General features: G+C 42.6%; 1 protein-coding gene across 1 annotated transcript; it reads left to right on the forward strand.

The window, feature by feature from the left end:
* LOC116982100 (B-cell antigen receptor complex-associated protein beta chain-like) lies at positions 1-27,606 on the forward strand. The gene is made up of 5 exons (XM_033035416.1): positions 1-149; positions 7,593-7,892; positions 16,366-16,484; positions 18,110-18,163; positions 26,175-27,606. The coding sequence occupies exons 1-5, from the start codon at positions 71-73 to the stop codon at positions 26,268-26,270; spliced, it is 648 nt and encodes a 215-aa protein (XP_032891307.1). The 5' UTR covers positions 1-70; the 3' UTR covers positions 26,271-27,606.
* The last annotated feature ends 226 nt before the right edge of the window (positions 27,607-27,832 follow it).

A 27,832-nucleotide genomic window follows, 5' to 3' on the forward strand; every position in this document is an offset into this window, starting at 1 on the left:
GCAATGCTATCGGCAAACAAGGCTTGAAGTACACAAGCAGAAACATCACATTTATTGATTTGATTACTCAATGGCTTTCTTTACTGGGAAATCATGTCCAGTATTAAATATCCTGATCTTCATGCTCACCTTTACAAGTTGGATTCTTGGTAAGTGCCTCTTTCTGTATTTTCAACTTATCATCACAGTAATATTTGCTCTTGAAGCACTTTGAAATTGTCTTTGAGATGCAAAGTAGTGTTCATTTCTGTATGTCTTTTGTTCAGTCTAATCTGTCCATGTTTATAAATTAACAAAGCCTTTCTGCAAATGCAATTCAGTATGTTCTGTATCTGCAGCTCTTAATATGTCAGAGTGTTATCACTTAAACTATGGTCCCTTAAGCTCATCAATGTTGCTGGCATACAGCACTTAATATTTGGCTTAAGACAGAATTATACATTAAAATTATACATTTACCGAGTCCTTTGGCTACTCATAGTAAATCTGTACAAACATAAAAACAGGAAGTTAGGGCAATAGGCATCTGGTCAGCTAGTTTTCGTGCAAAGAAGATATTTTCCTACTCTGGCTGGTCTAATAAATGTTTCCTGCAATTTAGCTGTTCAATACATTTCAGATTAAGTTTTTTCTAGGTTTCTTTATTTTCCAATATTGTAACTTTGGCCAGCCTATTTTGTTGAGACCCTTCTTTAGTCAGAGGGTAGTTGATCTGTGGAACTTAGAGAGTAGTTAATCATTGCCACAGAGGGGCAATGGAGGCCAAGTCAGTTGATATTTTCATGGCAGAAATTGGTAAATTCTTGATTAGAACGTGTGTCAAGTTTTATGGGGAGAAAGCAGGAAAATGGGATTAGGAGGCTGAGATCATTAGTTACTGTAGGATGTTGCTAAGTGTTTTACCGCCGATTAAGTCCTTTCTAAATTGGAATTGCTGTTATAAAGTATATTGTAATTACTATTATAATTACAATTACTGTTAGAAAGTTCCCGCCAACAACTGTAGTAAAAATTCAAGAGAACAGTTTGAATTTTTGTATTCCAGTTATAGTATTGTCATCAAACATGACAACATTTTATACCCTGCACAAGAGATATTTTATTTATCTAAACATTTATCAGTGATACTTTTTTTTTTTTTTTTTTTATTATTATGAAACTACTTTTATTCAAAAAATAAAAATAAACATAGAGTATTAACACAATCAAAGACTGCCTATGCTGACAGTTTACAAACAAATGATCGTCAAATTAATAACGTCAACGTCAACTGGACCCACGAATGGCCGTTGAAGGTCGAGTGTTCCGTTTATCAACAAAACACTCGACCTTCAACGGCGACCAGTATTCATGAAAAGCCTCCAAAGTCCCCATGGACACCACGTGTTCCCTCTTAACACTTAAACAAAATTATCAAATTAAAATATTAACATTATTATCGATAATATATTCAACCTCCTGTGGTGACCAGCGTGCACAGAAGACCTCCACAGTCCCCATGGACACCGCGTGTTCCTTTTCTAGGGACACGCGAGCTCGGACGTAACCCCGGAAAAGGGGCAGGCAAGCAACCGGTGTGTGGCCATCGACTGCCTGCTGCCTGGACCCGCGAATGGCCATCTTGGCCAGGCCCAGGAGCAGACCGACAGGGAGACCCACTCCTCCCTCCCATCCTTCCCCCCTCTGCACCGGGTGCCCATAAATTAATAGTGTTGGACTAAAATGTAGCCAAAACTTGAGGAGCAGCCCTTTCAGATATTCGAACAGTGGCTGCAACCTCTCACACTCTATGTACACATGGAACACGGTCTCTTCCTCACCGCAGAAATGACAAGCAGGGGAAGAGTCCGTGAACTGGCTCAAATACCTATTACAGGCCACGGCTTTGTGCAATACTCTCCACCCCAGGTCCCCGATGACTCCCTTGTAGATAGACCTCCACTGGGGACCGCTCCCCTCGTCAGGTGGTAACACGGACCGCCAGGGTGTGTCTGGACGAAAGACGAGGGCGAGGAAGTGGAGAGTGTGCAGGAGCAGCCTGTACAGTACGCGCCTCTCCGCGTCACAGAACGGTATGCTGGGCATCTCGGAAAGGCGGCTCATGTGATACTGGCAGCAGTTCTATGTGCATATGAGATGCGAGATAGAGTTAATTTCTGCAGGTGTTTTGGTCCAGTCTAATCTATCCTGTTCTATGTGCATGCAGCATGCTTCAGTGAATTACAGTATGCATTTCATCCCTGTGACACACTGACACATAAAGGTACTGGCTACGTGGGAGTAACGCTAATGAGCATGAAACACATCATTGACATTCCGGTTGCAATTTTCTAGAACCGAAACATGTTTAGAAAATGGTACGTGCCTGGAATGAAGTTGCAAGCCTGAATCAAAGAGTTACCACATGCTTCAGTTTGATTCACAGAGCTATATTCTCATCTGATCTGCTGAGGGCAAATCCAGCAATGAAACTAGACCTTGAATCATATTGTAGACAAAAGTGCTGGAGAAACTCAGCGGGTGAGGCAGCATCTATGGAGCGAAGGATATAGGCAACATTTCAGGCCAAAACCCTTCTTCAGACTTCTTCACACTACTCCACCTTGAATCATATTTAATGGATCCAGTGACTACCTTCTCTAAGGTTCTTTCTTCTTTCTTTGTGGGGTGTGCAAATATGGTGACCCATGCTCATGTGTGTTCATGGAGGCATAGGAAATTTCTCATCTGAATCCATTGCCTGTAAAGGGCATCACAATGGTACAGTTGCTGCCTCACAACGCTAGATACCTGGGTTCAATGACGACTACGAGTGCTGTCTGCGCAGTTTGCTTGTGCTCCCCGTGACCGCGTGGGTTTTCTCCAGGTGCTCTGGTTTCCTCCCACATTCCAAAGATGTGCAAATTTGTAGGTTAATTGGCTTGTGTAAATTGTCCCTTGTATGTAGGATAGATCTAGTGTGCAGGTGATTGTTAGTCAATGTGGACTTGGTGTGCCAAAGCGCCTGTTTGTGCGCTGTATCTCTAAACTAAACGAAAGCTCCTGCTGTGGTCAGGTATCCCACACCAAAGTGTGCAGGGTGCACTGAACATGCAGTTTTGTGATTTAATTGTGCCCTTTCTTTATGCATTAGTTCAAAGATTCATGGGATATTGTAGGCTTCATTTCCACGTATTTCAGTCTTAAATTGTGCTTTCAAACAAGCAAGAAATTTAAGGTTACATTTTTTTTGTGATGCAAATTTAGATATTAGATGTTCATGGCACTATAGAGTAATCCCTTCTCTTGTTTTAATAATACCAATCAAAGTGTTTTTCCCCCCAAAAGGGCTGTACTTCTCACATCCAATAAATAGGGTAACTTACAACCCAACGGTATGAACTTTGAATTTTCCATTATTAGGTTTCTTCTCACTTAACCCCCACTCCAGACTACCCCCACCCCTCCTCACCTTTCACCCCACCCAGTCTTACCCACCCCTTCCGTCTCCTGTACCCCCACCTATTTCTCTCCTTCACCCAAACCCCCTCCTGCTATGCTCCACCCTCTGCCTTCACAATCCGCAACTCTTCAAATCTGTCTCACACCTTCCATTCTTATCTCTGGCCTTTGTTCCAACTATCTGCCCATCACCCCCCTCGCCTGCGTCAACCCACCTGCCATGTTTTGTCCTGCCTCTCCCCTATTCCAGCTTTCTTCACCCCATCTGAAACTGTCTCTCAATATTAAATAATCTTCTTTTATTCCTATTCATTCATTTCTCACCCAATTGTTGAAGTGTGTGGATGATGACTACAAGGATCTCTGGTTTTCTCCCAAAATACGTACAAGTTTGCAGGCTAATTGGCTTGGTATAATTGCAAATTGTCCCTCGTGAGTGTAGGATAGTGTTAGTGTACAGAGATCGCTGGACGGCACAGACTCGGTGGGCCCACGGGCCTGTTTCCGTGCTGTAACACAGTCTAGGGTATTAAAGAAGCAATTTAGCTTTTTTGTCCAAAAGATTTTTGACACATCTTTGTTTTTTTCCTATAAATGTTCAGCATAATTATTGATCCAGAATATGAAAAACATTTCAACATGAACACCTTACAATTATAGCAAACAGGAAGAGGCCACAGTAGAAAAAAATAGATGCATTTACTGATTTGTAAATTTCTTAGTACTGGAAAGGATAACAATTTCACTGCAGCTTTTTGAAACATGTTAGATTAGGTACAAGAAGGCGCCTCAAGTTACAGCTCAGTAAACAGTGATTTCTGTGCAAATGGACAGGAAGAAGCAGCAGATATCTCTGTACAGCATGAGTTTAAAAAGTTCCTGTCTGAACATAACTTCTTTGTGCATCTGTGGTCTTGCATCACCACTTGTTCTGCCCAAGAGACAACATTCTGTGGTCTCAGTGCAAACCTGAAGTGAGCTGACGATGTACCAGTACACACAGTAATGGAGCACCTGCTCTGTTTGAATCTGAAGAAGGGTCTCAACCCGAAACATCTCCCATTCCTTCTCTCCAGAGATGCTGTCTGTCCCGCTGAGTTACTCCAGCTTTTTGTGTCTATCTTCGGTGTAAACCAGCATCTGCAGTTCCTTCCCACACACAGCAATGGAACTTTCTCTGATTCCCCACCCAATTGAAAAGTAGCCTAGAGACAACAGAGGGAATAAATTGTTTCACCTGTGATTAAACCTTGTCAGTAACTGAAGGGAATATTTGTTGACCATTGATACCTTAATGTGCTCACATTTAGAGAAACAACAAATTGCCGATGTTGTTTTAACAAAAAGGGACCCAACTGGAAACATCATTTATCATGTTCTCCAGAGATGTTGCTTGACCCACTGAGTTACTCCAGCACTTTGCGTTTTTTGTTGTACCCACTTTCAGCTTAATTGTGTCACATTGTCAACCAAGCCTCACATGAATTCCATCACTTGATCATGGATAAATTAGAAGGGGAAAATGTACAACTACCTACAACAATCACTCTCCAAGTTTACAGATCATCACAGATTACATCCCTGCATTGCCATGTTACCACATGTAATATATCCAATGCTAAACTATATCATGCATTCAGCACAAGTTTGCTACATGATCATAGTCACTCATTAAGCACTCATTAGCTAGTATTGTTATTTGACACCAACTTAATCATGCTTTCCCACTGGCCACTTGTTCTACAAAGGTATATACACTAGAGCAATTGGATAAATCTAGATCAAATGATTAGGTGGGAATCATTTTGGAAACCTACAATGCATTTATTTTCAGACGGTCAACTTACAACCACTTCAAGTTGAAATCATAATGCAAGGAACATTTGGCCAGGGATTCCCAGTTACAATTCATCCCAAGTCTATCGTCATCAATTGTGCAGTGGGTGACCTCAATCCAGGGACCTGAAGGAGTGGCCTTTAAAGGGATCGCCTGTAGCTGGGTGCTGCCCTGCAGTGGGAATCTGAGCCAAGTGTGACCCCTTTAATTATTACAAGTAAAATACACTGCTTGATGTTTCCCCACACCTACCTCAGGTGACCATCCCTATCTCACCTTAACAACCTTGGCAGCACAGTGGTGCAGCAGGTAGAGCTGCTGCCACACAGCTCCAGAGGCCTGGGTTCGATCCTGACCTTGGGTGCTGTCTGCGTGTGCAATTTACACATTCTCTCTGAGACTCTGTGGGTTCCCTCTGGATGCACTTGTTTCCTTCCACGTCTCAAAGACATCCAGGTTTGTAAGTTAATTTGCCTCATTAAATCACCCCTAGTGCATAGGCAGTGGGTAAGAAATAACATAGAACTATTGTATGTTGGGATCGATGGTTGGTGTGGACTTGGCACAAAGGGGCTGTTTCTATGCTGTGTCTTGAAATCTGGCAATCAAACATTCATCGCATCCTCCGAACTGGCTCTGGATCCGGTGAAGATCGCATCAAACCAGATCTCCACATCTGAGGAGCAATCTCTTGTTTTCAAGAGAGAGTTAGATTTAGCTCTTCGGGCTAAGGAAACCAAGGGATATGGGGAAAAGCTGGAACGGGGTACTGATTTTGGATGATCAGCCATGATCATTTTGAATGGTGGTGTTGGGCCTGCACCTATTTTCTATGTTTCTATGTTTCCTCCCATCAACCCCTCCTCTGCACCACACTGCTCCCAACTAATGTTCCTTCTCCTGGGTAATATTTCTTACCCTCGCTCTTCCTCCACCCACACCACCCAGGCTCCATTCAGAACCCCATTTACACCCCCCCCCCCCTACACACCCCCCCCCCCCCCCCCCCACCCCACCTCCACCACCCACACAATTTCATCCTCTTGCCATCCCCAGCACCCAAAAGGACCTTGACTTGGTATTTTCCCCCTGATCTTCCATAATGGATGAAGGGAAAATGCAACAGGCTGTAATGTGGCTGCAATTTGTAACTACTTCATGCAATTACACTGTAAATTCTTGTAATGCCACAAATGAATTTCCTAAATTAAAGACATAAAATGTTGTAAATTCTCAAGAGATGTGAGAATGTCTGTGCAAAGTGAAGCAAGAGTTAACATTTCAGGTTGAAAACCTCCCAACAGATCTAGGAAAAGTTAGAAGTATGTTTTTTTGCAGAGAGAGAGAGAATGACAAAGAGAACAAATGGGGTGGAGAAGAAAGTCCCCTTCATCTTGGCTAAACTTGAACAACCCCCAGGGGCAGCATAGTGGCGCAGCAGTAGAGTTGCTGCCTTACAGCACCAGAGACACGGGTTCATTCCCGACTACGGGCGCTGTCTGTACAGAGTTTGTACGTTCTCCCCGTGACCTGCTTGGGTTTTCTCTGGGCGCTCCGGTTTCCTCCCACACTCCAATGACGTACAGGTTTGTAGGTTAATTGGCTTGGTATAATTGGGAATTGTCCCTAGTCTGTGTAGGATGTGTTAGTATGCGGGGGTCTAATTAGTATGCGGGGATCTCTGGTCGGTGCAGACTCAGAGTGCCAAAGGGCCTGTTTCCATGCTGTATCTCTAAACTAAATAAAACATGAAATCCATTCACTTTCTCCACAGCAAATGTTTAGTTACAGGTACGCACATGGATCCAAGCTACAATGCTCTTTTGTAGGGTGTGGGGAAAATGCCTTTTCTTTCTCGATCCCCCTCTTTCACCACTTTCCCAGTACATTGATGATTATATTAGCGCTGCTTTGAACTCTTGTACAGAACTTGAAAGTTTAATTGCCATTGTTGCTAACCTCAACAATTATTGCTCTCACTTTCGCAAGGTTCCTTGCTCAGATTTCCTTTCCCTTTCTTCACCTCTGGTCCTCCACTTCAGGATTACTTAGTGACTAATATCCGTTGCAAGTCCATATGACTCTTGTCCCTAGTGTGTAGGACAGTGCTGGTGTACAGGGTGATTGCTGGCCGGCGCAGATTCGGTGGGCCAATGGGCCTGTTTCCATGTAGTATCCCTAAAGTCCAAAGCCTAAAAGTCTAATTAGTTTAGTCACCAATAATGTGTGAAAATCTGGTGATGTCAAGTCGACCTCTATTACTTTAAATCATTGCAGGAAAGAAATACATGTGTATTGTCTGTTTTGCTTTCAGGTGTGTTCTGTGGGGAGCAGAAGGTCAGTTACTCTGAGCCGTACCGTGCCGTTATCAAAGGAAACAATGTGACTCTGCGGTGTACCTTTGACAACTTGCCTGATAACGCTACGTGCCAAATCAAATGGTATAAAGACGGACAAACCACTACTGAATTGAAAGGCACAACAAACAACAACTGTGTAGCCTGGCTGAGAATTTTCAATGCAAAAAAATTTAATTCAGGAATTTACTACTGCAAATTGCAAACAGACACCAAATCGATAGTTCAGTGTGCGGCAGAAGTGAGCGTGCAACCAAGTAAGTAAAAGCAATAACCTATGAGGATGCTCACCTGCTGTGTTAACACTTTTAGAATACACATCTTTGAGTTCATATTTTTTCTTTCATAACTCATGCATATTCCAACATCTGCAATTTTATTTGTTTTCCATGAATTCCTCTTTATTTTTCGTTTAGTTTAGTTTTAGAGACACAGCGCGGAAACAGGCCCTTTGGCCCACCGAGGCCGCGCCGGCCAGCGATCCCTGTACCCTAGCACTATCCTACACACTAGGGACAATTTACTATTTTAACAAAGCCAGTTAACCTACAAACCTGCATGTTTTAGAGTGTGGGAGGAAACCTGAACACCCGGAGAAAGCCCACGCGGTCGCAGGGAGAATGTGCAAACTCCGTACAGACAGCACCTAGGTGCCACATTTTCAGGGAAACTACTTGAGGAGATCTCGAGTGCGCTCTCGTAATATTGCCCAAATTAAAGGAGATGCCAGACCATCAGTTGCTGGAAAATTCGTGGCGGGCCAGTATCATCACCAATTTAGAGTAAAACTGAAATTCAGGCAAAACCTTTGTGGTGATGCTGTTCAATGTAAATTGAAAATAGCAATGAAAATGTGCAAATTGGGATAAAGTAAAGTACAACTGGACTGTGTCACCCTCATTTTCAAGGTGAAGATTTTGGTCAGCAGCACAGGCTGTTGTAGCAACCACAGTCCCCATTGTTTGGCAATCACGATTGTTGAGTGTCGTTTGCCTCCTCCTCTCAACACACCAGCCCCCATTGCACCACTCCCTGTAAATTCAAGGATTTCATTTAAACTCACCTGGTTCACAAGGAATTTCATGACACCACTGTGTAACCTTTTTTTTTTAGCAGGCAAAATTATTGTATGTTCAGTATCGAAATCCAACAGTTGAGAAAATCTCCCAGTCCAAATTTGATAGATTAACATTAGGGTTTAAATTCAAGAGAGTTAGATAGAGCTCTAGGGGCTAGTGGAGTCAAGGGATATGGGGAGAAGGCAGGCACAGGTTATTGATAGGGGACATGATCACAATGAATGGCGGTGCTGGCTCGAAGGGACGAATGGCCTCCTCCTGCACCTATTTTCTATGTAACTAGTCCAGCTGACTCGGGATGTTGGTGGTGCTCAGATGGCAGATTGGACAACTATTGGATTTTACTGCCTTTGATACTCAAACACATTTAAAACATGTTTTCATTTTGATTTGATTTCAAAGATACAGCTTATAAACAGGCCCTTCGGCCCATCAAATCCATGCCAACCATCAGTCATTTGTTCACACTAGTTATATGTTATCCCACTTTAGTATCTACCCCATGCATACTGGAGGCAATTTACAGAGGCCCATTAACCTACACAACCACACATCTTGGGGATGTGGGAAGAAACAGAAGCACTGGAAGAAATCCATGCAGTTACAGGGAGAACGTGCAAACTCCACACAGACAGCACCCGAGGTCAGGATCGAACCTGGGGCACTGCCACTGTGAGGCAGGGACTCTAGTAGTATTGGAATAAATTATCCAGCAAACCCTCTAAAGTTAAGGAAGGTTAGGGAAAGAAAGCTCTGGCGAATTTAGAGTCTGCAGGAAATGCAGTTCAATAAATTTAATGGGAGTATGGGAAACAGATTCTGAATGAAATTAAACAGAAGTTTAAAAGAGGTATGTGAAGTGTGTGTCTGCAATGAGTTTATAGGGATTGCTCAAATTATGTCCGAGTAGTTTAAAATGAGTGCAGGATTGAGTGCCCTGGTGAATTTAGAAGGAGGTGAGGAAAGGGGCACTTTAAAGGGGGTGAGTTTAAAGAGGATGATAGGAACATCACGTTACAAGCCAGATGCCAAACCAGTGAAATTTCCAAATAGGCGGATAATTAGACGTCTAGTTTAGTTATGGCGTCACTAAATTATGTCAGGAAAATAAAATCTGAGCCATTATTCCAACACCTTCCAACCTTCGAACAAAACAGTACAATCAGAAAATTTTCCATTGAAAAGTATTACTTTCAATCTCATTTACTGTTTACTTTGCGCCTCAGCTGAGAAGGAAATTGCAACTAGATAGATTAGATCTGTGCCCTTGAGAGCAACAAAAATTGTAGACATTGTCAATCTGCAAACTAAAACAAACAATACTGAAAAGTGCAGTTCAGGCAGAGAGAGAAATAAGATTAACAGAGTCATAGAGTCACACAGCATGGAAACAAGACCATCGGCTCAACTTGTCCACGCTGACCAATATCTCCCATCTACACTAGTCCCACCAACCTGCATTTGGCCCATATCCCTCTAAACCTGCCCTATCCATGTACATGTCTAATTGTTTCTTAAATATTGCAATAGTCCCTGCTTTAACTACTTCATCTGGCAGCTCGTTCCACACCCACCCCCTTTGTATGAAAAACTTATCCCTCAGGTTCCTATTAAATCTTTTCCCCCTCACCTTAAACCTATGTCCTCTGGTTCTCTATTCCCCTACTCTGGGAAAGAGACTTTGTGCTTCTACCCAATATATTCCTCTAATGACTTTATTCACCCCTTATCTCCTGCGCTCCAAGGAATAGAGTTCTAGAAATTCCCAATGTTGGGCGAGTCCAGAATCAGGGGCCACAGTCTTAGAATAAAGGGGAGGCCATTTAAGACTGTGGCCCCTGATTCTGGACTCGCCCAACATTGGGAATTTCTTTCCTGCATCTAGCTTGTCCAGTCCTTTTATAATTGTATATGTTTCTATAAGATCCTGTAAGATTCTATAAGAAGCAGTTAGGGTGCTTTTTGATTGAAATCGTTGTGCTAGAACTACAAAATAACCAATTTACCACAGTTTCCTGATTGTGGGAGGATCTGGATTGTTGATAGGTTGGTGGTGTAGATGGGAAGCCATTCCCAAATTGAATTGAATTGCATGGGGATCAGGAGCACAGCCACTAATTGTTGAGTTATTATAATTGGCCATGCACAACACTGGAATGGGATGAATGCAGAAATCTCAGAGAGTTGCAGTACTGAGGGAAGGAACTGAGACAGGGACATTACAGACCAAACTGCAAAATAAAGACAACACAATCAAGGCCTCACCAGACTTAAAGCCAATGAAGATCTGTGTTCATTGGGAATGGACAAATTGAACTTGATCCTAGATTAGGACGTGAGATACAGAGAATAATGGTGAGGTCAGCCAGAAGGGATTTTGGTTAGTCAGATCAAACAATACACAAACATGAATGAGAGTTTCAGTAGAAGGTGAGCCAAAGATGGAGTATGTTATGCAGGCAGAGATAAGTAAAATAGATGAGAACAATTAAGAAAGCAAAAGGCGTTTTGTAGGTTATTTCAACAAGAGTACAACTTATATTTATGTCAGTATTAACTAATTATATTAACATTTGAATTCAATCTAGTTTAAGATAGACTTTGGTGCAGGTGTCTTACTTTATTTTCAAATATTGGGTGAGAAAGCAAAGAAACTCCAAAGTAATTTATGTCTCCAAGTAGTTCCCTTCCATTTCCTATCTAACATTGAAAAAGAAAGTGTCACTTTGGTAGTGAGCCATAACACTCTGGCATTGCATGAGTAGGCACTGGGGTGAAGGAGGCATTAGATCTTGGCATAAGGGTACATGGTTACAGAAAGCACTTAATAGGAGTAAGACTATATTTTTTTAAATAGGCACTAATGTAAAAGTTCAATTATAGAAACATAGAAACATAGAAAATAGGCGCAGGAGTAGGCCATTCAGCTCTTCGAGCTTGCACCGCCATTCAATATGATCATGGCTGATCATCCAACTCAGTATCATGTACCTGCCTTCTCTCCATACCCTCTGATCCCTTTAGCCACAAGGGCCACATCTAACTCCCTCTTAAATATAGCCAATGAACTGGCCTCAACTACCTTCTGTGGCAGAGAGTTCCAGAGATTCACCACTCTCTGTGTGAAAAATGTTTTTCTCATCTCAGTCCTAAAAGATTTCCCCTTTATCCTTAAACTGTGACCCCTTGTCCTGGACTTCCCCAACATCGGGAACAATCTTCCAGCATCTAGCCTGTCCAACCCCTTAAGAATTTTGTGAGTTTCTATAAGATTCCCCCTCAATCTTCTAAATTCTAGCGAGTACAAGCCGAGTCATAGAAAAAATATGGGTGGATGGAATTGACAGGACAAGAAAATCGTATGATGTTGCTTATATCAAACCTGCAGTGCTGTGCAAAGCTCATGTCTCCATCTTATAAATAAAAGATATTGAGGTACCAGTAAAAGTAAATTGAGGCTTTCCACTTTAATCAGATTGGAGCTCATTTCCCTTGAAGAAGAACATGGTAATAAGATGATGGAACACCATCGAACACATTATAATTAAATGCGTTTAGTTTTAAACAGGCCCTTCGGCCCACCAGGTCCACGCCGACCACATAAACACTATCCCACACACATTAAGGACAACTTATTTTACAACTTATTGGGGACAGCACAGTGGTGCAACGGTAGAGTTGCTGCCTCACAGCACCGAAACCTGGGTTCAATCCTGACTACGGGTGAATGAATGAATGAATGAATGCTTTATTTTCACATGTGACAAGTCACAGTGAAATTCCTTGCTATTACTCTAGGTATGCAAATAGTCGCCACAAAAAGAGTGTCCTCACTGCCATGTGGTCCATTTTCATCTGCTGGGTGGCATCCTCATTGACAGCCACACTGACCCCACTACTATCGGCACCAGATCCCCTCCTGACACCTCCGTAGCATCGAGCCAGGGGCCGACCATGAGCTCCGCCGACCCAGGCTCCGCTGGCCACGGGCTCTGTCAACGTGGGGCTCCTGCTCTGGCCCAGGCTTCTCTGCGGCCTCCTGGGAGATGTCTGCATCACCTCCATGAGGCTCCGTTGGCTGTGAGGCTCACCGCCGCCGGAGCCAGGCCAAGCAAAAGGCTCTTGAAGCCTGCTCTACCATATATCAAGATTATGGTTGAACTTCCATCTCAGCACCATCTTTCTAGATTGCCCACCACATCCCTTGATTCTTTCAATATCCAAATCAGTGAAGGAATAAACTCTGTTCTGAATGAATTTCTGTGTGAGCCTCCACAGTCCTACACATGATGCACCGTCCACTGAATGAAGACATAACTTAGACTATGTTCAGACTGTGAGTCTTGGTACTAGACTCATCAGCCAGGATAAACAGTTTCATGAATCCAGCCTGACAAGCATTTTCTGAGTTGCAATGACATTTCATCCAATTCTTCTAAACTCCAGTGAATACTCCAGACCTTACCAATTGAATCTCTCCTCATCGATGTTCAGACCGCATTTGGAGTATTGTGAGCAATTTTGGACCCCATTTCTGAGGAAGAAGGTATTGGCATTGGAAAGGGTCCGGAGGAGGTTTACGAGAATGAACCCAGGGATGATTGGATTAACATATGATGAGCGTTTGATGGCACTGGAACTGTACTCGCTGGAGTTTAGAAGGATAAGGTGGAACCTCATTGTAACTTACCAAATAGTGAAAGACCTGGATAGAGAGGATGTGGAGAGGATGTTTCCACTAGTGGGAGAGTCTAGGATCAGAGATCACAGTCTCGAAATAAAAGGACACGCTGTTAGACAGGAAATGAGGAGGAAGTTCTTTAGTCTGAGGGTGATGAATCTGTGGAATTTATTGCCACAGAAGGCTGTGGAGGCTGTCATTGGGTATTTTTAAGGAGAAGATTAACAGATTCTTGATTAGTGAGGATGTCAGGAGTCATGTGGAGAAGGCAGGAAAATGGGGTTGAGGGAGAGATAGATCAGCTATGAATGAATGGTGGAGTTGTCGGGCCGGCTGGCCTATTTCTGCTCCTGTGACATATGAACTCATTCAGCAAACCTGCCATCCCTGGAACCAGTCAAGTGAACTTTCACTCCACTCCCTTGATTGCAAATGCATTCCTTCTGGAGACCAAACCTGTACTTTAGTTGCAGTCTTACCAAGGCCCTATATTGTGCAGCATGACTTCATTACTTCTGTACTCAAAGACATCATTTATTTCCATTATCGCTTGTTGGACCACCATGTTCACTTTCTATAACTCGTGTGCAAGAACTCCGTGGTGCTATTGAACATCAATCTTTCACTAATTACAAAGTACTTTTCTGTTTTGTGAACCTAAGTGGGTGATTTCACAATGTTTTCACATTAGTTCTACCAGCCATGTTGTTTGTTCACTGACTCACTTTGTTCAAACTGGCATTCTGAGATTTGCTTCTGGATTTACTATGTTTTTAGAATGAATGTGGATGGAGGGCACAGGTCGAGTACAATGCCATCAATCGACATGCAAATGCACATGCAAATCTCTAGGGAAATGTTTCTATGGTTGCAACCCTCACAAACAGCATGGTTTTAGTACATTGAAGTAGAATTTAGTGCATTGAAGAAAGGGTTAGAGGGATATGTGCCAATCACAGACAGGTGGGAGTAGTGTAGATGGGGCATCCTGATTGGCATGGGCAAGTTGAGCCAGAGGGCCTGTTTCTGTGCTGTATGACTCTAGAATTATTTCTGTCATGCATTATCTAACAAAAATACTCATGACAGAACTTCAATAAATAAATGCAAACCTTTAGTGATCAGTTGTAACTCCCACACGAAACAAGAACATTTGGATGGAAGTCGATGGAGTCAGTTTTTTCTTGACATGTAACTAAATAAAATACAATGTTCACTATAAAGGGCCTGTCTCACATAAGGGCCTGTCCCACTGTACGAGGTATTTCATGAGTTCTCCCGAGTTCTCCCCGATTCGAGCTCGTGTAATGTACGTAGCAGGTACATAGGAGCTTGTGGATGTCACGTAGCGGCTCGTACCAAGTAACGGTAGGTACTTGGGAAATCCAGTAAACTCGTGACGTTTTTTCAACACTGAAAAATGTCCACGAGTAAAAAAATACTCGCGATGAAAAAAATCGTCACTTTTTACTCGTACGAGCCCCTACGTACCCGCTACGTACATTACACGAGCTCGAATCAGGGGAGAACTCGGGAGAACTCTTGAATTACCCCGTACAGTGGGACAGGCCCTTTAGGCGACTACAGGCGACTACAGGTGACTAGGCTGTCGCCACATGGTTGCCGGGGTGGCGACTGTATGATCTCCTCAGTCCCCCAAAGAGTCGTAGAGTCTTTCTGGTCGCCGCCGAATTTTGAAATGTTCAAAACTTTGGCTTGACACCAATGGGAGTAGACTGATGTAGCATGATGTAGCATGATGTAGCATGATGTAGCATGATGTAGCATGATGTAGTTGGTGTCTCCAGGATATCGCCAGGATGACACCAGGATGACGTAGGTAGTTGCCGGTGATGACATTGGTGAAGTCCATTAAAGTTAGATTACAGATAATTTAAATTTTAATGTTATTATAATATTTTTGGATGCACAGTTGTATGTTAAAGTTATATTATAGATAATTTAAATGTTAATGTTATTTTAATATTTTTGTAGGTCGTAGGGGCTTACAGTCACCGTTTTTTTGGCGACCTGCAATGAATATGACAATCGCGGCAGTCGCCTAAAAAATCGCCTAAGTGGGACAGGCCCTTAACTCTTATAATTTCCTCCCGGAAATGTAGCAAACGCCAGGAAAATGGGGTAAATGGTCAATACCACGTTTTCTGCAAATGACTGGCTGGGGATAGAGTAGAGAATAGAGAAAGCTCGTAAGAATTATCTGAATAACTCCTGACAGACATTTCCTCTTATGTATATAATTAGTCGTTCTTTCGACCTTCCTGTGTACCAGGTGTCAGTGGAGCTTAAATGCAAATATGCTTGAGTAAGGTACAGTCCCTACAGAAATTGCAACCTGCCTGAACTGATCTAGAATTAAAGATTAGTCACCTGAACACTTTGGTAAATAATGCAGAAGGAACGTGTATGGTTTCTTGTGAAGGAAGGAACTGCAGATGCTGGTTTAAACCGAAGATAGACACAACGTGCTGGAGTAAGTCAGCGTGACAGGCAGCATCTCTGGAGAGAAGGAATGGGTGATGTTTCGGGTCGTGTCTGAAGAAGGGTCTCGACCCGAAAAGTCACCCATTCCTTTCCAGAGATGCTGCCTGTCCCACTGAGTTACTCCAGCACTTTGTGTATGGTTTCTTCCCTTGTTACATTCACAAGAACAAGCAGGGCATGAAACACCACAATACAATGTAAATCTGTTACAGGTATGATCTGGTGAAATCACATGATAGATTAAGCAATAGAGTAGAGGGACATGATACAATATGCTTTGTACTGATAGATCAATACTGATCAATACCACCAATACTGATAGATCAATCATGCAGGTGGAGGGCAACTGTTCAGATGGAGATAGAAATCTGTGATGAATGCAGTCAGTATTCCTCACGTATTGTGCTGAGATGGATCACAATGGTGTCCTGTTGTAAAAAATGCTTTTCCATATGTTCCCTTCAGAAATCACTGAAGTGAACAAAATGAAGACTGCGACCACAATGAAAGACATGTTGATTTTAATCCAGGGAATTCTGCTGATGCTCTGTCTCACTTTGCCAGGAATGTTGTTCTTGAACAAAGTAAGTAGACAGCAATTTATCCTTTCAACTACTTAACATTTCTCCTTCCCGTTCTATTCACTGCCTGGACCATTGAGATGGTACAGGACAACCACCCATTTTCCGGCACCTTTGTTTCCAGAGTCCTTCTGGATGATCATTAATGCAAGACCAATAGAGGTTACGGCCTCCGAGATGAGTTGCATGGTACCAGAATAGTCTGCCTGTACGGCTGAGGGGCCAAGATACCGACCCGCAAAGATGGCTAGGTCATAAGTTCACAAGGTCATAAGTGATAGGAGAAGAATTAGGCCATTCAGCCCATCGAGTCTACTCCGCCATTCAATCATGGCTGATCTACCTCTCCCCCCTAACACCATTCTCCTGCCTTCTCCCCATTACCCCAGCAATGGGAACGGATCTGTTGGCTCCAGCCAGGCCGGAGTTCCAGAGCACCGGCCGTCCGGGACAAATTCAACCCATCGATCGGCCGCAGAATTCCTGGTGAAGTAGACACGGACTGCCTCATCTGGCCTAGCCGCCACATTTTCGGGGGGCCTTCCAGGGGGGGAGGGATTTTAAGGGCGCTCTCAAAATTTTGTCTGGATTAAAGGAGGTGCTGGACCACCAGTTGCTTGAAAATTGGTGGTGGACCTGTATTTGGAAGTTGAAAACAAAAGTTGAAAACAAAACATTAATAAGTGACGGCCCATAGTTTTACTGAGTAGGGCCTTCTCACCATTCACACCCAGTTATCTATAGCCAGCTAGCTCATATTCGTAAGGAAATAGAATTTCAATTGTTGCATGGAGTCTGTGCCAGGTCTTAGCGTAATCCCATCAAACTCACTTCACAATTTATTTCCTACTCACCTGCCCATCTACTTCTCTCTAGTCACAGGGAGAACGTACAGACTCCACACAAACAGCACCTGAGGTCAGGATAGAGCCCAGATTGCTTGAGCTGTGTGATGACTGCTCTACCGTGATGCTGCCCGTGTGCCTGGCAGAGTTCAGTGGCAGATGTGCCGGCTGCAACTTGTCAGCAGGTTTGGGACTTCTGCATTCAGATGCAATGGTGGCTGAGACCACAGCTCCCTGGCATCTAGACAGTCACATAGAAACATAGAAACATAGAAAATAGGTGCAGGAGTAGGCCATTCGGCCCTTCGAGCCTGCACCGCCATTCAATATGACCATGGCTGATCACGTGCCAGTGTTCACCACAGAATTGACAGCTTTCCACAGCAATGATTATCACAGATCCATACATTGAGATCCTGAGATGCTTATCTAATATGTATCTAAGTGCTGATGTATAGTGATACCTCTGTCATGGAGTGTGGAAACAGGCCCTTCGGCCCAACTTCCCCAACCGGCCAACATGTCCCAGCTACACTAGTCCCACCTGCCTGCGTTTATAGAGTCAAATACTTGTACTGAACTGTATACAAAAATAAATTTCACTGTACCTTGGTACATATGACAAATAAAGGAATAAACAAAAAAGTACCATACCATTTAATATTGGAAGTATTCATCTTCTGCTCAAGTCCAACCCAGGCATTTATTTCAACTGTCGAAGGTGTGAACTTACAATTCAGAAAAGGACAAATAAGTTATGAAAATCATTCTTATTCTTTACAGGACAACCAGACAAAAAACGATAATGATGAAAATGAGGCTTACCATATGTATGAGGTATGAAACAAGAGGGGTATTTTACATCTCAGCAACAATGTCGATTCTATTCATATGAATGTTATTTATGCTATTAAAATCAGCATGAACATTTTTATCAGTTGCACTAAGCATGGGTCATGGGACAACCTGTGGATTTGATTTTTAACCAGATCATCCTGTAGAAATCGCAGCCTGGCAGCTGGAGGGTGGTTGGAATCTAGAACATGCATTTAAGAAGCATCTCAATAAACATTTGAGTTGCAAATGAATAGAAATGTATCTTCCACCATCACCCTCAGCTTCCTTCCATGATGACAATTTGCTATCCAATCAGCTATCTCTCCTTGCATCCCATGCCAGAGCAGCTTACCATGTGAAACCTTGTCGAATGTCTTGCTGAAATCCATGTATACAACATCTGCAGCTCTGCCCTCATCAACCTTTTTGGTCACGTCTTCAAAATCACATTTGTGAGACACGACCTCCCATGTACAAAACCATGTTGACTATCCCTAATCAGCCCTTGTCCGTCCAAATGCCTGTATAACCTATCCCTCAGAATACTCTCCAGTAAATTACCAACTACAGATATTAAGCTCACTGCCCTATAGTTCCCAGCATTTTCCCTTTAGTGCTTCTTGAATAGAGGCACAACATTTGTCACTCTCCAGTCTTCCTGCACCTCTCCTGTATTTAAGGACGACTCATAAATTTCAACCAGGGCTCCCGGAATTTCCTCTCTAGTTTCCCACAATGTCCTCGGATATATCTGATCAGGCCCTGGAGATGTGTTTACCTTCATACACGATAGTACCTTCAGTACTTCTTCGACGGTAACACTGACTGCTCTCAAGACACTCCCATTGACTGCCCCAAGTTTCTACATCCTGCTGTCTTTCTCCTCAGTAAATACAGAGGAGAAATACTCATTGGGGACCTTGCACATCTCCCGTGGCGCCACACAGAGGTGACCGCTTTGATTCCTGGGAGGTCCCGGTCTCTCTCTAGTTACCCTTTTCCCCCTTATGTATTTATAAAATATTTTGGGATTGTCCTTAATGCTTCCCACCAGAGCTGTCTCCTGACCCCTTTTTGCCCTTCTGATTTCCTTTTTCAGTTTACACTTTTGTTCCCGAAACTCCTACAGGAATGCACTTGATCCCAGCTGCCTATACCTGTCCGGTGCATCTTTGTTTTTGACCAATACCTCAATTTCCCTCATCCTTCTTCCTTACGTTTGCCTGCTTTGCCCTTCACTCTAACAGGAACGTACTGTACATATCCTGAGCTTTTGTCAGCATACTTTTAAAAACAGGAGTGTTAATATTTGACAAATGTTCAGAACCTTTAAGAAAATTGGGACAAACATGGGCAAATGGGAATGTCCTACAGGGGGCATCTTGGTCATCCAGGATGAGTTGGGCCAGAGGGTCTGTTTCCATGCTGTGTGAGTCTATGACTCTATTTGCTCCCTCTGCCTCTAGTCATCCTCAACCCTGATATGGAAAAACATTATTAGAAACATAGAAACATAGAAAATAGGTGCAGGAGGAGTCCATCGGCCCTTCGAGCCAGCACCGCCATTTATTGTGATCATGGCTGATCGTCCCAAATCAATAACCCGTGCCTGCCTTCTCCCCATATCCCTTGATTCCACTAGCCCCTAGAGCTCTATCTAACTCTCTCTTAAATCCATCTAATGATTTGGCCTCCACTGCCCTCTGTGACAGGGGATTCCACAAATTCACAACTCTCTGGGTGAAAAAGTTTTTTCTCACCTCAGTCTTAAATGGCCTCCTCTTTATTCTAAGACTGTGGCCCCTGGTTCTGGACTCGTCCAACATTGGAAACATTGGTTTTTCAACATCATTGGTCAATGTGCTGGAACTCTTCACTTAACAATACTGATGGACATACTTCAGCTCACTGACTGAAGCAGTGCAGGAAGATGGCTCATCATCCCATCCTCTTCTCAGCAATTGAGGATGGGCAATAAATGATAGTGGTGTAACCATATTCACATTCCATGCATGTACAGATAAAATCAAAGTTTGCTCCTAATTGCATGAAGCATTATGGAACAGTAATAAATCATGACTGTAACGATCATCATTGAAAACATTAGCCACGCAGTGGAGCTGGTTTCCAATGGGAACGTTGATGGACGCACCACACATCTCTGTCCTCCAGTACCTGCAGACTTCCACTGCTGGAAGTATAGGATTTTGGTGTGTGTGCTTTATCATCATTCCTTACAATGCGATGTACGACATTGATCGCAACTTCTACTGGGTGTGGATGGACGTTGGCTCACTAGAAGCCCATCTGCCCTTTGACAGATCTAGTTTTTGGTCCTGCTGGGGGCCCACAGCCCTCTCCTCACCTGGCAAACCAGGTGGGGGAGACGGTTTAGTCGCCGACTATCCGACCATGGACCAGGTCGCACAGGATTACATGGTACCCGTGGCGGGGGGAACTCCCCCTGACCTGACTGTGAGAAATCTAACATGTAAAGCTAGTTTTAAAGGGGATGTAAAACTCCAAACATTTCACAGTTGTTTTTGAACAAAAGCTGGCCACCAACACAGGTGAAAGGTTGTGTTGTTTAAACTACTGCCAATCAACAGAAGAACATTTCAGAATAACAATTAACACTTTATTGACCTGACACTCTAAATAAATTAGCCTTGTCTTAAAGAGATACAGGTTCATTACATTTAATTTCATTGTACCAACAGAACAATCCATCAAGTACTGCACAAGTATAATATATATATCCATATAAAATAGGAAGAATATCAGTTATAATTAGTTAATTAATATAGTTATAATTTATTTGTTTGTCTTTATAAGACAGCATGAATATCGGTAAATATCTAACTATCATTTGTGATGCACCTGTATTTTCTGCACATTAACTGATTCAAGATTTCCCAATTATGTAAACTTTATGTCATAATGCTGGATAATGTAAATACAGGTGTGAATTACATCACTAAAGCATTGATGGAGTCACAGCTCTGCAAAACTAAGAGCTGATTTCTCAGTCAGGGCTAGCACACACAGAAGGCACTGATTAGGAACTGATAGGCTTGGTGTGCTGAGTTCCTGTCAGTTAAAAAAGACCAGTTGAAAAGTCAGAAGATAGAAAATGCTGGAGTGACTCAGCAGGTCAGGCAGCATCTCTGGAGAAAAAAAATGAAGTTTCGGGTCGAGACCCTTCTTCAGACTGAGAGTCAAGGGAGTGGGAAACTAGAGGTATGAAAAGGTTCAGAACTGACCAAGGAAAAGTGGAGCCCACCATGGTCCATTGATGGCTGTGGAAGAGGTGATAACAGAGGGATATATGGATGCGAATACTGGATGACTAGGGTGGGGGAGGGGCAGAGAGCGATGGAATTTAGGGGCTACCTGAAATTAGAGAAATCAATATTCATACCGCTGGCTTTTAAGCTGTCCAAGCAAAATATGTAGTACTGTTCTTCCAGTTTGCATGCATCCTCACTCTGACAGTGGAGGAGACCCAAGACAGAAAGGTCAGTATGGGAATGGGAAGGGGAGTTAAAATGCTTGGCAACTGGGAGATTGCGTAGGCCAAGGTGGACTGAGCGAAGGTGTTCAGCAAAACAATTGCCCAGTCTGCACTTGGTCTCACCGTCATATAGGAGTCCACACCAAGATAACGGATGCAGTAGATGAGGTTGGAGGAGGTGCAAATGAACCTCTGCCTCACCTGGAAGGACTGCTGGGGTCCCTGGATGGAGTCGAGGCGGGAGATATAGGGACAGGTGTTGCATCTCCTGCAGTTGCAGGAGGGTATCTGGGAGAGGGTGGTTTTGGGGGAAGGGATGTGTTAACCAGGGAGTTAACCAGGGAGCAGTCACAGCGGAAAGTGGAATGGCTTGGAAATGGGAAGATGTGGCTAGTGGTGGGATCCCATTGGAGGTGACGAAAGTGTCAGAGTATTATGTGTTGTGTGTGACGTCTGATGGGGTGAAAGGTAAGGACTAGGAGGGACTCTGTCCCTGTTGCGCAAGGACGGAACTGCGGGGCACCAAGAAGACCAATGTGAGGGCCTCATCTATAATAGAAAAGGGGAACACGCATTCCCTAAAAATGAGGACATCTCGGATGTCTTGGTATGGAACTCATCTTGGGCATGGAATTGGGAGTAGGGTATCGAGGCAGGCATAACTGGGGCTCCTGCAGGTGCTCATAGCCAGGTCTTGATTTGGAGGAAGTGGGAGGAGTAGAAGGAGAAGTTGTTATGGGTGAGACACAAAATGCTGGAGTAACTGGGACAGGCAGCATCTCTGGAGAGAAGGAACGGGTGACGTTTCGTGTCGAGACCCTTCTTCAGACCACTCTATGATCACATCTTAACCCAGACCTGTTAAACCTTCTCTCCAGAGATGCTGCCTGTCCCACTGAGTTACTCCAGCATTTTGTGTCTACCTTCAATTTAAACCAGCATCTGCAGTTCTTTCCTGCACATTTGGTTATGGGTAGGGTTGCCAACTGTCCCGTATTAGCCGGGACATCCGTATATTGGGCTAAATTGATTTGTCCCATACGTTGGCAACCCTAGTTGGCAACCCAAGTTATGGGTGAGGACCAGCTCTGCTGGATGGAGGACAGTGTTCATAGAGGGAAAATGGTGGGCTCTGCAGTCGAAGAAGAAACACTGGGCTTTTGGACCTTCCTGGTGGGGGATGGAGGTGTAGTGGCTGAATGTCCTTAATAAAGATGAGGGAGTGGGGGCCTGGAAAATGGAAGTCATTAAAGATACAAAGGGTGTGCGAGGTGTCTTGGGCATAGGTCTGGAGGGATTGGACCAGGGGGATAGGATGTTGAGGTACGTGGAAATAATTTCAGTTTGACAGGAGCAGGCACAAACACTGGGCCTGCCAGGGCTGTTCTATTTATGGATTTTGGGGAGAAGGTAAAACCGGGCCATGCGGGGCTGGGAAATTATAAAGTTGGAGGCTGTGGAGGGCAGACAGCCAGAAGTCATATAATCAGAGATTGTAGCCTGGTGCTCATCTGTGGGGTCATGGTCCAAGGATAGGTAGGAGAAGGTGTTCGAGAGCTGGTGCCTGGTCTCAATGCGGTAGAGGTCATCACGCCAGACTACCACCGCACCTCCTGAGTCGGTGGGGTTTGATGATAATGTCAGGGTTGCTGCAGAGTGAGCGGAAGGCTGTATGTTTGGAGGTGGTGAGGTGAGAGTAGGTAAGGGGAGTGGAAATGTTCAGATGATTTAAAGTCAGTACCTATTAGCTGACAATGTCACATGTACAGGCGGCCACAGTGGCATAGTTGGTGGAGCTGTTGCCCACAGTGCCAGAGACCCGAGCTCGATCCTTGCCTCGGGTGCTTTCTCGGTGGAGTTTTCCCGTTCTCCCTGCGACCGCATGGGTGCTCAGGTGCTCTTCTTTCCTCCCATATCCCAAAGACGTAAGGATTTGGAGGTTAATTGGTCGTGCAAATTGCACCTAGTGTGTCGGGAGTGGATGTGAAAGTGGGATGATGTAACTAGTGTGAACAGGTGATCGAAGACATGGACGATGGCCTGTTTCAATACTGTATCTTTGAACTCTACACAGCTCTCTGAGCTCCATCCCCAAGCAAGAGCATCTGACTGAGATTATTAAAAATATTGATTAAAACACTTTCAAACCTGGCGTTCTCAGCACGTTACATTAGGGTACAAATATATTTGGCACAGTTCTCAGTTGTGCTGTATATGTTTGCATCACATTTCTTCCTTCCTTTGAAAGGGTAACATCTTTAAATTAGTCAAATTAGTCAATGGGTCAATTTAGTACAAGAACCTTAATTCCTTACAACATGGAAAATTGGCTCTGGACTATCCTGTTTGGCATAGACATTGTGAGCTGAAGAGCCTGTTCCTATGCTGAACGGTTCTATTTTCTTTAATTTTACGGATTATACATGTTCATATGATTTCAAGTCAAGTCAAGTCAAGTCACATTTATTTATATAGCACATTTAAAAAACAACTCTCGTTGGCCAAAGTGCTTTACATTTGTTATAAGAATAGTATAAACAAACAAACTACATACATATATACATATAGCCCTCACTCAGTGGATGTCAGGAAAGGCTTGGGAGTATAGATAAGTTTTTAGTCTTGACTTAAAGGAGTCGATGGAGGGGGCAGTTCTGATGGGAAGGGGGATGCTGTTCCACAGTCTAGGAGCTGCAACCGCAAAGGCGCAGTCGCCCCTAAGATTATGCCTAGACCTAGAATGCATTATTTTAAATATAGAAATACCTACAACCGATGGTATTAGAAGAGACTGGGAACAAGAACTAGCTATAAAAATTTCAAAAGAGAGCTGGGATAAACACATAAATGCTCGATCAATGTACGACATACTCTAATTCAATTTAAAACATTACATAGACTATATTATTCAAAAACTAAAATAAATAAACTTTTCCCCAATGTCTCACCCATTTGTGATAAATGTCAGTCACAAGAAGCTACCATAGCGCACTCTTTTGTTTTTTGTATAAAAATCCAAAAATTCTGGAACAAAATATTTGAAATCTTCACAAAATTAATTAAAATAAAACTTGTACCAAAAGCAGAATGGATCATTTTTGGAATATCGGAAGGTAACCCCGAATTAAACGTGTTTCAAAAGAACTTACTTAATTACGGGCTAATAATGGGGAAAAAAGCTTATACTCAAATTTTGGAAAAATGCTCCAATACCAACAATAAAAATGTGGATTTCTAACATGTTCGAAACACTACACCTGGAAGAGATGAGACTCCTCCTAGCAGGCAAAGCAGACCATTTCCAAAAGACGTGGTCTGCATTTATGGAACTATTACAGGCATAAGGTGCAATAGTAATTTAAAATATAAATGGTACCAGGATCTGGTAAAATAAAAAAAACACGGTTGGTATATCCTTTTTTGCGGAGTTTTGTGTTATAATAGAGCGATTGTTTTTCCTTTTTTTTCTTTTCTTTCTAGGGTCTATTTTCTTTCTTTACTTCCTTCTCTAACTTCTTCCCTAAGGGGCTTTCTTCTCTCAACACTTTCCTGCACCTTCACGATTCTTACTCACTTTCCTTACTTCTTTTATTTCTACCTTTTTTTAAAGCTCGAAAAACGAAGTGGTACAACAAATGTAATAATATATATGTGATGTGTATTACTGTAATTTACTGTACTTTTAATTAAAAAAATTAAAATTAAAAAAATTAAAATTAAAAGATTATGCCTAGACCGCAGGATATTCAGCAGCCCCAAGTCGGCCGATCTGAGGGACCTAGAGGTGGAGTGGTGGGTGAAAAGACTTTTAATGTTGGAGGGGGCAAGCCCATTGAGGGCTTTGTAGATATAGAGGAGGGTCTTGAAATGTATACAGAACCACACAGGGAGCCAGTGGAGAGAGGCCAGGATCGGGGTGATGTGGTCCCTTTTTCGGGTGCCGTCAGGAGTCTGGCTGCGGCGTTTTGGACTAGTTGCAGGCGGGACAGGGAAGATTGGCTGATGCCAGTGTAAAGAGAGTTGCAGTACTTATAAATTGCATGATTTATACTTGTATCTTGAAAGATTTGATTTACTTCAGCATTGGAAGGGGTTTTTTCTCTTAAGTCTTCAGAATGTAATTATAGATATGTACGGGTGTCCACTGGGACTGGGATTGAGACTGTTTAACTTTGGTTAACAGACTGTAATTGTAACTCTTTAGTTATCAGTAGAGGTATCTTGATACTGTGTAAGAACGTAGTTTTGGAATAAGATTGACATTAATGTATGGTGTACAGAAGATAGAACAATACAGCACAGCAACAGGCCCTTCAGCCCACAATGTCCATGACGAACAAGATGCTAAGATAAACAGATACCATCTGCATTTACATGACCGATTCCCACATTTCCCTATAATGCCAAATCATTTTAAGTTGCATGAATAAGTTGCATGTTTGGAGTGTTATCAGAAATATGATTTATTTTTTTAAATGCTGTTTTGTTTTGTTCTAGGGTTTGGAAGTTATGCAGACGGCCATGTACGAGGACATTGGCAACATGAGACCAACGGAAGACAAATGTGCCACTGCTGAGCAGCCCAACGAGTAACACACAATCACATCATGAAGGCACAATGATGTTCCCCTGGACAATGTGATGTTGAAAATGATATTATTGGTACCAGAAAAAACCCAAGCATGTAAATTGTGGTTGAGGGATTGGTGGCAGAAGTGAATGTGCTTCCCAACTGATCCCGAGGAGGTAAATAAACAGCATGATCACAAATTGCAATGCCAGCCCTAACACTTGGCAAAGGATCTGTATAGCATTTCCTGCCCGTCCATCGTTTCATGAAATCTGCATAGGTGTTGCATGATTTCATTCTTCAACAATGGGAGGCATCATGTAAAAGGGAATAGACAGCACAATAAAATGGCTATTAGATTAGATATATTGTTCTGATGGTGCTAATTGCCAATTGATAGATAATTACTCTGCATAATTTAATAAAGGATTATAGAAATGGATATATTTTATGAAAGAGGTGTAAACTGTCAGTGTTATATATAGATAATAGATTGTCTCAAAATATAGATATATATTATCTGATTTATAATTCATGCATAACTAGGCCAAAATAATGAAGGATGTACACCTTTAGTGGAAAAAATGCACAGAAATACTTTTGTATTGTGTCGCAAAACACAAGATGTTCATTACATTAAGTTTCATTTGTGTCAACAAGATTGTTTATAAAATGGAACAAGAATCATCTTACTTTAGGGATCCAAAGAGGAGAAAATTAATTCCTTTATCTTAATCTAATGCAGACAAAAATGTATAATAGTTTAGTACACGCGTTAAATGGCAAAGGTGAAACCATAAATCTGTCGGTGATATTTGACTGGGTATGCAATGTCATCTCAATCCCAACATGACATGGCATTCATAAACTACACTCAAAGCAAAGTGCAGTCTACATGACTACTCTAAGTGGATCCATTTTAAAGTGAAGAAAGTAAAGTGAACTGCAGAGATATATTCTTTTTTTTGGTAATTTACTGAGCTTTCTATTGTTTCACCTCAACTTCTACCGTGGTAGACAGTTTGTATTAACTAAATCAAATGATTTAACCAAAGGTGACACCATGCTTAATTAGTTTAACAGTATTGGAATTCATTTCAAGTTATTTTAAGCGAATTTTCCACCTTGTATATATTTTGTAAATAGATGTAGGAATGTATTGCTGTCATTATGGATAATGTATTAATTTGCAAATATATTTGTCTCAACTTGCAGTAAATGCTATTTTTTAGGCATCACTATGCTGTAGATAAGGAAAGGTTGTGCTGTTTGGTGGCTTTTGTTATATTTGATAATTTAGTTGCTTTTGACTTTTTTTAAATAAAGCATACTTCTATTGTCACGCCAGGATTAACGATTGTTTTGTGAATCATTGTTTCCTTTCGACTAACATCCACAAATCATGCAGCCGACAAAAAGACTGAGCATAGATTGCCAGGCCTATCCAGCCCATCTATTCATTTGATGGTACACCATTCATTGTTCACCCATCTCATGTGATTTATTTTCTTCTTTATAGTCTAATTATAAAATATTACTAGACTAAGTGGGACCCGTTGGGTCCCAGCATCACATGGGAGGCTGG

This window comes from Amblyraja radiata, chromosome 16 (genome assembly GCF_010909765.2).
Source record: "Amblyraja radiata isolate CabotCenter1 chromosome 16, sAmbRad1.1.pri, whole genome shotgun sequence".
NCBI lineage: Eukaryota > Metazoa > Chordata > Chondrichthyes > Rajiformes > Rajidae > Amblyraja > Amblyraja radiata.

Bases quoted from the DNA above. Each gene is read 5' to 3' on its own strand.
- LOC116982100 (XM_033035416.1), top strand. From the start codon at position 71: ATGGCTTTCTTTACTGGGAAATCATGTCCAGTATTAAATATCCTGATC. The intron at 16,485-18,109 runs GTAAGTAGACAG...TATTCTTTACAG, and splicing joins GAATGTTGTTCTTGAACAAA to GACAACCAGACAAAAAACGA. The intron at 18,164-26,174 runs GTATGAAACAAG...GTTTTGTTCTAG, and splicing joins AGGCTTACCATATGTATGAG to GGTTTGGAAGTTATGCAGAC.